We start from the raw sequence: 12,255 nt of genomic DNA on the forward strand, positions 1-12,255 counted from the left end.
CACATGGGGCCCCCATAATTTTCTAATTATACATGGAGACTACATTAACTGGAAACGTTTCGGTATAGAAAATGCGTGTGTCATTTGAAAATTTTTTTTCTGTCGTAAGTCGAAGTCGTAAGTCGGTCGTAAGTCGGGGTCTAGGTGTGTGTGTGTGTATATATATATATATATATATATATATATATATATATATATATATATATATATATATATATATATATATATATATATATATATATATATATATATGTATGTATGTATACATATGTATGTATGTATATATATGTATATATGTATATATATATATATATATGTATGTACAGTCAACCCTCACTTTACGCGGTCCCACATTCCGCGTTTCCACGTTTACGCGGTGCCCTGCCAGAACCCAGGATGCTCACATTCCGCGGTGGGTGTACCCCTTTACACGGGTGAAGTATAATTTTTTTATTTAGCTCATAAAATTCATACAAATTATCCGGCCAAAATATAATTTACATTGCTGGAATTCTTACAATTTGATGATCATTTTGAATATAAACATCATAGATTTTGCATTAGACATACAAATTTTAGATATAATGTTTACTCTTGAGTAAATATGTTATCTTTTGTGCAAAATATATGATATTTATATTCAAAATATTCCTGGTCTTACAAGGAATCCAGCAATGTCAATTATATTATCCTAACTTTAGTCTGATTTATTATTTATTACTAAAAAGGTAAACAGTCTGGTATTCCCACACATTTATCTAGTAGGGACGTTGGTGGGGGGTGGGGGGGAGGGAGGGAGGGACCGGCGACCGACCATCTGTTACCGTGTGAAGAATATTTTTTTTTTTATTAACTGAAGATTTTTATTTTAGCTCATAAAATTCATACAAATTACCCGGCCAGAATATAATTTACATTGCTGGAATTCTTACAATTTGGTGATCATTTTGAATATAAACATCATATATTTTGCATTAGACATAAAATTTTTAGATAAAATGTTTAATCTGAGTAAGTATGTTATCTTTTGTGCAAAATATATGACGTTTATATTCAAAATATTCCTGGTCTTACAAGGAATCCAGCAATGTCAATTATATTATCCTAACTTTAATCTGAGGTATTATTTAATACAAAATGTTAAAATTTATTTTTTTCACCCACTCTTCTCTTGAAGGGAGGAGTGGTGGGGGGTGGGGGGGAGGGTTGGGACTGACCGCGCGGTTGGAAGAGGGGGGAGGCAAGGTGGGGTACTTTGATTGACAGATAGTGTCCTGAAGAATATTTTTTTTTTATTAACTGAAGATATTTGTTTTAGCTCATAAAATTCATACAAATTACCCGGCCAGAATATAATTTACATTGCTGGAATTCTTACAATTTGGTGATCATTTTGAATATAAACATCATATATTTTGCATTAGACATACAAATTTTAGATGTAATGTTTAATCTGAGTAAATATGTTATCTTTTGTGAAAAATATATGACATTTATATTCAAAATATTCCTGGTCTTACAAGGAATCCAGCAATGTCAATTATATTATCCTAACTTTAGTTTGAGGTATTATTTATTACTATACCTGGTTTTCCCCCCAAAATTTCTCAGAGGGAAGAGCCAGCAGTGTAGTGTGAGAAGAGGGGGAGGGAGTCTGTCCATTATTTGAATGGACATTAACTTGGCGACTGTATTTCTCTATTTCTCTTAAGTATTAATTGTGTGCATGTACCATCATAAAATTAAGATGTTATTTTTACTACAACATAGTTATGTGTCGTCAAAAAGTGGAGTTTGGGGATCGGCCTGGACTCCATTTCAATTAATCCCATATGTTATGTTATTCACTTTACGCGTTTCTCGCTTTCCGCGGTACCCTCCGGGTTACATTAACCGCGTAAAGTGAAATATAACAAAGTCTAGGACTGCTTTTAGTATCCTGGTGGTCCAGCGGTTAGCGTTCCCCGGTCACAGTCATAGGCTTGTGTGCCGTGGGTTCGAATCCTGGCGGGTTGAGGTGTTGATTGTATGTAGAAGTCCGCGTGCTTTATTGGGCTAAAGATATATATATATATATATATATATATATATGCAAGTAAATCACTGTGGGTGCGCATGATCCAGGTATATGCTGATAACCACAAGGAAAAAGAAAACACGAAGTTCCCAAGCTTTCGTGAAGCACCCAACAGCTTTCTGATGACTAGCAAAACCTTTGCTGTGTCTGCAGTATGACCGCTGCTACTAAAGAGGTTTTTGGCATTTACAAGGTTTAGGATATACCTGTAGTGATCCATGGGTATAGAATAATGCTCATTATATATATTTTCTCATATCAGACATGAAGTACAAAGGTTTAATAAAAAAATAAATAAATGTTACAAAAACCTTATTGAAGAAAACTAAAGCCCCTAGACAATATTGTGGGTTATTTAGGTAGAAAAGATGTTGTCTTTCATGTTGACCTTCGGTGAAGATTTATGTGTGACAGTTTCTGTATGGGTACTTTTAAATTATAACATGTAAAATAATTGTTTAATAATTTATTTTAAAACAATGTCCTTTGCATTACTAATATACACACATACCTTATATATTCTTTTGCCCTGAATGCCTAGAGGATCCTGATTCACTTCAATAACAGCCCGATTCTGTAAGATAGCTTTGTACTCAGGGCGAATTGTTCTCAGATCCACGGACATTAGTAGGGGTGCGGCAAATATTGCCCACATGGCCATTTGAGATTTTGATTGTTCATAACTTAGACCAAAATTGCCAATGATCAGCTGTAGAAATTAAAAAGAATTATTAAAAATCACAAAAATAATATGTTCAGTAGTACAAAAATAAATGAGATATACAGTGTATTCACTATTATGCTCGATATCAGTTACATTATTTCCTTAATAATATAAAATAAAACTAAGATATTACCTCAATAAGCATTTGCATCTATGATTTACTATGATAACATTATACAGAACTGTACTTTATACTAAAAAAACCCATTAAAATATCTCCATCACTAACAATTCTGTAAATCAAGACAAGTTATGTATTTATATAAAAATACAAATATTTTACCATGCCAAACCACGGTCAGCAAGAAAGTACTGCATTCAAACACCTTATGACCAAAAGATGTTTCACCATAACCCTAATTAGAATGTAAAGGAGTGAAATACACCTCCACTAATGTTATGACTTTAGTGCAAGTGCTGATAATACTGCACATTGCAAGAACATATCTTATTTTACGGCATATAAGACGCACTTTTTGTTGGAAAAATAATTTTAAAAAATCTGTTTGCATCCGATATGTGAAGTTGCGGTTTCCCGCAGAGCTCTTCTGGGAATAAGAGATTTCTGGATATTGAGATGAATTTCTCATCCCCAAAAATTTTCTTGGTGTTGGGCTAAGTTTTCTGAGTCTAAACCACACATCTCATATGGACAGACACTATCCCACATCCCCGGCATGTTTCCAGGTGTCAGGGAAAGTTTTTCCAGTCTAAACTACCGCTATGCATTCCTAGAAATTTTTTTCCCATGCTCAGAACAGAGAGGTTTGGAGAGATTTACCCATGCTCAGAACAGAAAGGTTTGGCAAGATTTTCTTGGAATTTTTCTGGAAAATGCATATGATTTCATCCTCGGAAATTCTTTCCCATGCCCGGAATGGAAAGAGTTTTCCCCGAAGGCTCAAAATCTATTCCGCCTATTGGAGAGTTCCAGAGAGATTACTGTATATAAAACACACACACACACTTATGATGTTCATTACCATATCAGGGTCATTCCAGTGTCCAGGGCCAGCATTAGGAACTATGTCATCCTGATTATCTCCATAATAATCAATGATCCGTTGCACAGATTCCCAGGAGTCTTGAATGTCATCAAAGTTTCTCCAGAGATTGCAGGTATTAATAATGGAAGTGTAGTTAGGCTGAAAATATTCATAGAAATAACTTTAATAAAATAATACAGTAAAAGTAACAACTGCTCCATATACACTATAGTGGCCAACTTGATGATCTTGTCAATAGTCCAAGAATAGAAAAAAGACAGCAAATTTTCTCTGTTCTATGTAGAATACTTTTTGGTTAATCCTGCTGACCAAATTGGATAGGACAAAAGTGCTATCAGGTGTACAAATCAATATGCTTCCCCGCATATTCGGGGAGGGGGGTAAAAATCGGGTGTTGTTACGGGTATGTAATACTTATACCAATTTATTAAATTTTATTAGTGCATTAGACCACCAGTCCCAGAAACGATCATGATTTTTACACAGAGGATTCAAACTATCTCAGGAAATGAACATCCAACCTTAGACAAGAAAAAAAAAAAAAAAACAGAAGTGCTGCCAGGGTGTATCGCAACCAATGCACCCAGTATCATTACTTGTTTATATTTTCAATTAAGGTGGTTACCATTTTTTAGTGTTGTGACAGGACCTCTAAAATTCCCTGTACTTCACCCAAGGCATCAAGCAAGAAGTGTAAACTTAATGCTTCAGCAAGCTTAAGTAAGGAGCATCAGAATAGGAAGGCCTTACCTTAGCACCCAAAAACAGATAGAATTGTGCTCACTCCCCTTAATTCCTACTTTCCATAAAAGGATATCAATACAGATCAAACCATCTTCTCCCTTCTTGGTAACTTACCTTTTGATCATTCTGGGGATGACTGTGTTTGTAAAAAACTCACCTATACTGTACCATACTCTTTTCTCAAAATAATGGATTTAACCAGGTTATAAACACCTAAAAGCTTGTTTAGAAAATATAATACACATAAAAGCCACTGAAGTTCATATGTTACTGTTCAACATTTGTACTCTAGCTCCACATACCTACAGTGAAACCTCTATTTAATGGACTATAGGAAAAGGAAAGTCCATTATAGTGAGGATATGTTAGATATGAAACCTTCGGCAAACAGAATATATGGAGAGAGAAGTCCATTATAGAGAGGTTTCACTGCAATGTAAAATAAATACAAATGTATATATATATATATATATATATATATATATATATATATATATATATATATATATATATATATATATATATATATATATATATATATATATATATATATATATATATATATATATATACATACGTATATATACTTCATTTTTAGTCCATATAACACGCGGACTTGAACATATAATCAACGACCTCACCAGCCAGGACTCGAACTCTAGACCTTATGCGTGTGACCAGGGAACGCTACCCACCATGCCACAAGGACACACGGTCACACGCATAAGGTCTAGGGTTCGAGTCCTGGCTGGTGAGGTCGTTGATTATATATATATATATATATATATATATATATATATATATATATATATATATATATATATATATATATATATATATATATGATAACCACAAGGAAGAAGAAAACAGAAGTTCCAAGCGCTTTCGGTAATTCACATCTTCAGGGGTGTACAGACTAGAGAGAGTAATACAAATCAAGGTGTATATATAGAGGAGGGTGAGACCAGGTCCAATGGTTATCAGCATATACCTAGATCACACTACCTACAGTGATTTATATATATATATATATATATATATATATATATATATATATATATATATATATATATATATATATATATATATATATATATATATATATATATATATATATATATATATATATATATATATATATATATATATATATATATATATATAATAATAATAATAATAAAAAAAAAAATAAATAACAATATCCAGTGATCCATCAGAATTGGCATTACATATCACTCATACGACAGCTGCTCTAGACTGTGCAATGAAACATCTCTAAGGCAAATTTCTTCAAAAATATATTTAATTGAAGACAAATAATAGAATAGTACCCAATTAAAATATGGAAGTGTGGGATAAGAGACTAGGATTACTGGAGAAAAAAAAAAGAAGAGAAATGTAGATGAAATGATGAAGCATTTCTTGAAGCATTATTTGTCAGTACAGTATTGATGTTAAGAGCTGATGTAGAATTAATTAAGAAGTTATGGAGAGGCAGAAAATGTGGAAGGTTGTGAAGTGTGTGAAGAAGTGGAGACTTGTAGGGGATTTGAACTATTTCTTGAAGATGTGGCGATGTGTAGAAGCAAAGATGAAAAATCAGTTGGGCTCGTGAATTGTGTTTATAATCATTAAATGGCCTTGACTATACAGATAATCTTTGTTTACTGCAATTTCAATTGATCATAATGTAATTCTTATGGCCAAAATATTTTAATATCACAATGTGTTTTGTTTTTTGTGTATGTTATAAGAAAAAGAATTCAAACCACACAAAAGAACCTTAGGCTAGCCTATGCTCCAGAAATCAACTTCCCAAAGCATGAAATAGTTTATCAGTATTGAGTAATACCATACAGGGGCCCCCCCAAATTCGCGGGGGTTAGGTTCTCAAAATGGCCGTGAATAGCCAAATCCGCGAATAACATTTGCTGACCAGGTGGGGGGGGGGGGGCATTTTTACTTGTGTACAAAGAAATGTATATTCTCTTTATGTGTTTGCCCTTAGGACAATTATTTCTTATATCTGTATTGTATATATATGTGTGTGTGTGTGTGTGTGTGTAGTAGACACACACACACAAAACACATACAAATAAATAATAATGGGAAAATACTCTCACAAATAATCAGAAACAAATTTATTAAAAATGTGACAGTCTACCCTCAAGTCCGTGCTTCAATAAATAAAGCACGAACTTGAGGGTAGACTCGCATTTTTAATAAAAAAAATTAGGGTTATTTGTGAGAGTATTTTCCCATTATTATTTATTTGTATGTGTGTGTCTACACACACACACACTACACGTAAAGGAAATTACTGTCTCTAGAATGATTGGCCCCCTCTCCCAGCTGCAAAAATGCCAGCAACTTTAAAACTACCCACAGACATTCTTGGGTACATCCAGAGTGTCATTTGTGAATAATAGAGGACTGCGAAATAAAAATCTGCGAATTTGGGGGGAACCCTGTCTATATTTTTGTTTAAACCCCTCAAAAATATTAATCGTGTGTACGATACCTGCACATGACATTAAGTCTTCTTTATATATAATTTAATCGTTTTAGGTACGGAGGGTCTACCCTTAGGGGATCATTTGTAGCTGGAAGGATCTGACTCCGTGTGTTACCTGTCATAGAGGAGGAAAAACACAGGAATGCTTTTCCCCCATCCATTGTGGCATAATCATGTCACCTTACGAAGATATACAGTAAGTCCTTGTTTAACGTTGCACCCGACAACGTTGTTTCGTCATAACGTCGTTACTCCTTAGATACCCATGATTCTGACAACGTCCTGACCGATTCGTTATAACGTCGTCACAGACTATGGCGCATCACCCTCTCTCATCTTGGCGCGCTACGCTCTCTCGCGAAAGCATCACAACCTCCTCAGTCTTTGTTAGGCTTCCACTAAGCAGTCAGCGCTGGATTCTTTTTTTCGTAATTGGGAGGCAGAAGCAGCATCTTCACAACAGCCTGCATGCGAGGAGGAGTGAAAAGGAGCCGAGGTGGAACCCCAGTTAGAGCAGGAGGAGGAGTCACCCTCTGGGCCACAGTGACTCGCCACCTTCCTCTTCTCCACTACCCACCACACACTTGCTCCACCTCCACCCATCAGTGAGTACAATGCAAAATGATTTAATTTATTTATCTCTTTGGATGTATAATATATACTATTTTCTATAAAAATTCCATTGAATTTATGTATATGTAATGTATTTTATGGGGCAAAAAAAGGCTGGAGAACTAGTGTATTTTATCTATTTCTTAAGGGAAAAATTAATTCTGCTAACATTGTTTCCATTAACATTGCATTTTTCAAGAATGGAATCATGACGTTAAACAAGGACTTACTATTCTTTTTATAATTTTTTCTCCTGCATTTCAGTTTCATAGTTACTGAAAAATCAGAATAAACGCTTACAAAACATCATGAGGAGACAAGGGCAATAGTAGTCATATCTGAAAGGGTTCCAATCCTCTACCACGTTATATATATATTGAATAAACCACGATAACTACTGTAAATATATTTGCAGATTACTAGCCTGCATGCGCATGGAGCCAATCTAAGACATAAAATGATCTGCTGCTTGGGGAATTTTAATATCTTTCAGTAAACTCAGTTACTGATAAAGATACCTATAGTGATAAAGCCATATGCTGAAGCTAACCAGTGAAGTCTTGTCATTGGTTATGTTAATGCAACTCCAAAGGTCATTAAAAAATTACAATACCACATAGATTCCATGTTAGTCACACACAATCGTCTAAAGATACAGTACACATATTCTTCAAGTCAGCCCTTCTTACCTCCATCCGTGATAAGATCTGGTAGAAAGGCCATGAGCAAGAGTACACCATTGGTCGCCCAGTCTTGTTCAGAAAATATCCAAATTCAGGGTATCCTGTATAACAAATCCAGGATGTCAAGTACATCATTTTACTATTGTGAAGGTCTACAGTGCTTCTGACAATGATAAAGGTTTTTCTGACTTGGGAACATTGCAGAATAGTCACAGGGAGAATTGCAATACCAGAGACTAAAGCAAAACAGCACTCAGAAGACTTTGTTCTACAAAATGAAAGAACTAATTTGTACGTCAGTCACATGTTAAAGTCATGCGTCGCAAGAATTTGTTGGCTTTCTCTATCCAGTGGGCTTTTACCTGTATTTAAAGGAAGTAGATGCAGGCAACTTCTTCAAATGTACTGGTCACAATTTTACTTAAAGTCTAACAAGAAGACTAAATTTATCAATTCTTTTTATTTCAATATATCACTAATTGTACAACTGAAGAAGTTCCCTTCCACCTGCCACAGAGACCATAAAGCTATTCTTATATCTGAAAAGGATAACAATAACTCCATAGCATGAGTAAGGGAGGTAGATAAAGAGAAAAGTAACAAGAGGCGTTATGGAGTAGAGATGAGAACAATGAAGTTGTCAGCCTGCTCAGTGTTGTGAATTGAGTAACACAAAGACAGTACAGTGCTTCATCAGTTGAAGAAGGAGAACTTCATAAAAAGGAAAAAACTTCAGGCACTACATTAGTTCCCTCACAGATGTACATACTGACCGATAATCATTAAATTACAATGTGGGAACCATGTGGCACCACCAGGGAACAATCCTTGTTACAGTAGTGCACCAAGTGGCCCTGTGGTGGCACTCATGTTTGTTATTGTCAACATGAGTGTCGCCATGCAGTCACGGGTGCACTTCAGTACCAAGCTTTATTCCCTGGTGAGGCCACATGGCTGCAATCAAGTAATTAAAGAATTATATAGGTCAGTATTGGTGTTGTTACTTATCTTTCTTTTTCTTTTTACTTTATAATGAGAGGACACCCCTAAAGTTTACACTGTACTCTGTTTTGGCAACTGTGAAGTGATTTTTGCTATGTTTTTTTGTGACTGTCAAGTAATTTGGCCACACGATGACCATGGTTCATGTGGATTGTTTACATCGTAGATAGGGGGGTGTGGCATTAATACATCACCATCATTAAAGCGGAATATTGTAGATAGGGAGAGCGTAGATCGGGGGATACCTGTATACATATTTGGATGTCCCAAACACCTCACAAACACTCGTACAGATAACGTATACAGATAAATAGAGATCTCTTGAACAAATCCTGACTTGCTAACATAAATAGCATTGGTAGTAAGAAACCAAAATTTATATTATCTATTGGCATGTCCACATACAAAATGCCACCAGGAAAATAAAAAACTTATATTGTTAAGATACCAACAACTCTGAAATACAAGGGAGTTTAATTAACATTAAAACAAGCTGACAAACTCATCTTTCAAATACTCTTATTAAAGTCCACCTTGAGATAATGTTTTGCAGCTGTTTTTCCCTTAGCTAGCACCATATCCTGCTCAGTCTGTTTAAAATGCAGCGCCAAGTTATTTGCTCTTTGCCAATTATGTTAGCTCTGTTCTGCACACTACAATTTATATGTTACTACACCACAGGATGACCCCAACATCTAGTACAATGCACTACAACAGGGAAGCTATCACCACTATCTCACCGTCATGCCGGAATATGTCTGGTAGACTGGCCATGAGCAGGAGTATACCATGGGTCGTAACGTCTGGTTGAGGTAAAAACCAAATAGGGGGTAGCCTGGGGAAGGAGGGCACAAACAATGGAAATTAAGGAAAAAACATACACATACAAAAGGAAAAACAATGAATGATACTACAAAAAGTAAGACCACATACTGTATAAGGCAAATGTTTAAACTGATATCCATGCAACATGTCAAAAGTGTTTTTGAGAGTACAGTATTGTGTAGCAGAAGGTAATATTACATGTAAAGAGAAGAGGAGGGTGGTGATGTATACAGTATACACTTGCACAGAACATAGGAAGAAGAGTGTGTTGCTAACAAAACATAGCAAATGGAGAATGTTCCTGTCATGATACAGCAATAAGGAAAATGCATCTTTCAAAATATACACTACAACAAAGGCATAACTATCAAGGCACAGCCTCAATCTAGGAGACTGCATGAAGGAGATCGTGCTGCTACCGATCGACAATGAGCAAGGTAGATCACTAAAATATATATATATATATATATATATATATATATATATATATATATATATATATATATATATATATATATATATATATATATATATATATATATATATATATATATATATATATATATATATATATATATATATATATATATATATATATATATATATATATATACAGTCGGCCCTTAACATACGCGGGTTTAGCATACACGGATTTGCAAATACGCGGATTGCCCCGCCGGAGGAATATTCTGTACATTGAAGTAATTGAAGTACATTCAAATCGCGCGCCATTCAACTCGCGCGCGGCACCGAACACGGGACACCGCCCGCTCCCGCAACCTCACACACACACGCATAGCTCTCCCTCACTCAGTCAGTCTCGCTGTAACCACGCTTGTGTTGACATCAGCATTGTAGTTGCAAAAATATTACATTTCCGTGAATGTATTATATCAAGCACAGTATGAATAGAATATCACTAATATAACAGTATTTTAACCGAAAACTATTAAAAAAACGAGTAACATATCTTGAACATCGGAAGGTTAGGTAAAGTCTTTTGTTTTCATGTAGTTTATCCTAATTTACATTGAAATACATTACGTTTCAGCAAAACTACTATTTATTTCTGAGAATATGGAAATGTAATATTTTTGCTGAAATGACGTACGTATTACAGTGGAAAGTGACGAAAGCAATGACTTTCGCTTTCTTTCGTTCAAAAGATGTTACCGTAATCGCTTTTCGAATGGTTTTCAGTTAAAAAACTTTTGTATTACAATAATATTCTATCCTAATTCACTTGTGATGCAACAGTTTTTTAACTGAAAATCATTCGAAAAGCGATTACGGTAACATCTTTTGAACGAAAGAAAGCAAGTCATTGTTTTCGTCACGATTTTATCCCACTTTCCACTGGAATACGTACGTCATTTCAGCAAAAATATTACATTTCCGTGAATGCATTATATCAAGCACAGTATGAATAGAATATCATTGTAATATAACAGTATTTTAACCGAAAACTATTATAAAAATGAGTAACATCTCTTGAACATCGGAAGGTTAGGTAAAGTCTTTTGTTTTCGTCATGTATTTTATCCTATTTTACATTGAAATACATCACGTTTCAGCAAAACTACTATTTATTTCAGAGAATATATTCATTCGGGCGCAGTTTAGGTAAAATATACATGTGATGTAACATTTTTTTAACTGAAAATGATTCGAAAAACACGTACCCTCTAGCCCTGTTCAAGGAGAAGACTGGGAGGAGCTGCTTGGTGTTGAAGACGATGACAAGGAAAATGATTTTGATGGATTTTAATGAAAATATTCAGAAATATGGTATCGTAGTATTTATTCAAGTGAATAAGGATAGAATATTATTGTAATACAACAGTAGTGACGATGTGGAGGAGGCGGAGGGATAGAGCGGGGAGCAGGGACGAGTGGAGATGCCAGCCAGTACATTACGGGTGTATTAATTGTTTTTATAGCTATTTTTGCATTTTAATATTAAATACTGTACATTACGTTTCAACAATAGTACCATTTATTTCTGAGAACATGGAATGTAATATTTTTGCTGAAATGATGTACGTATTACAGTGGAAAGTGGGATA

At 34.8% G+C, this 12,255-nt stretch overlaps 1 protein-coding gene across 6 annotated transcripts in view; it reads right to left on the reverse strand.

The window, feature by feature from the left end:
* LOC121870400 (alpha-N-acetylgalactosaminidase-like) overlaps positions 1-12,255 on the reverse strand; it is a 65,227-nt gene that overhangs the window by 17,171 nt on the left and 35,801 nt on the right. For 5 of the 6 annotated variants that reach the window (XM_042372229.1, XM_042372233.1, XM_042372231.1 and 2 more), the window contains exons 5-7: positions 10,105-10,199; positions 3,785-3,946; positions 2,589-2,786 (exon numbers count right to left, since the gene is read on the reverse strand). In XM_042372229.1, coding sequence (XP_042228163.1) covers positions 2,589-2,786; positions 3,785-3,946; positions 10,105-10,199 — 455 coding nt within the window. Of the gene's footprint in view, positions 1-2,588; positions 2,787-3,784; positions 3,947-8,368; positions 8,464-10,104; positions 10,200-12,255 lie in introns of all 6 variants that reach the window. The other variant, XM_042372228.1, reaches the window with a different exon arrangement.

The sequence above is a fragment of the Homarus americanus genome, unplaced genomic scaffold (assembly GCF_018991925.1).
Source record: "Homarus americanus isolate GMGI-L3 unplaced genomic scaffold, GMGI_Hamer_2.0 scaffold40856, whole genome shotgun sequence".
NCBI lineage: Eukaryota > Metazoa > Arthropoda > Malacostraca > Decapoda > Nephropidae > Homarus > Homarus americanus.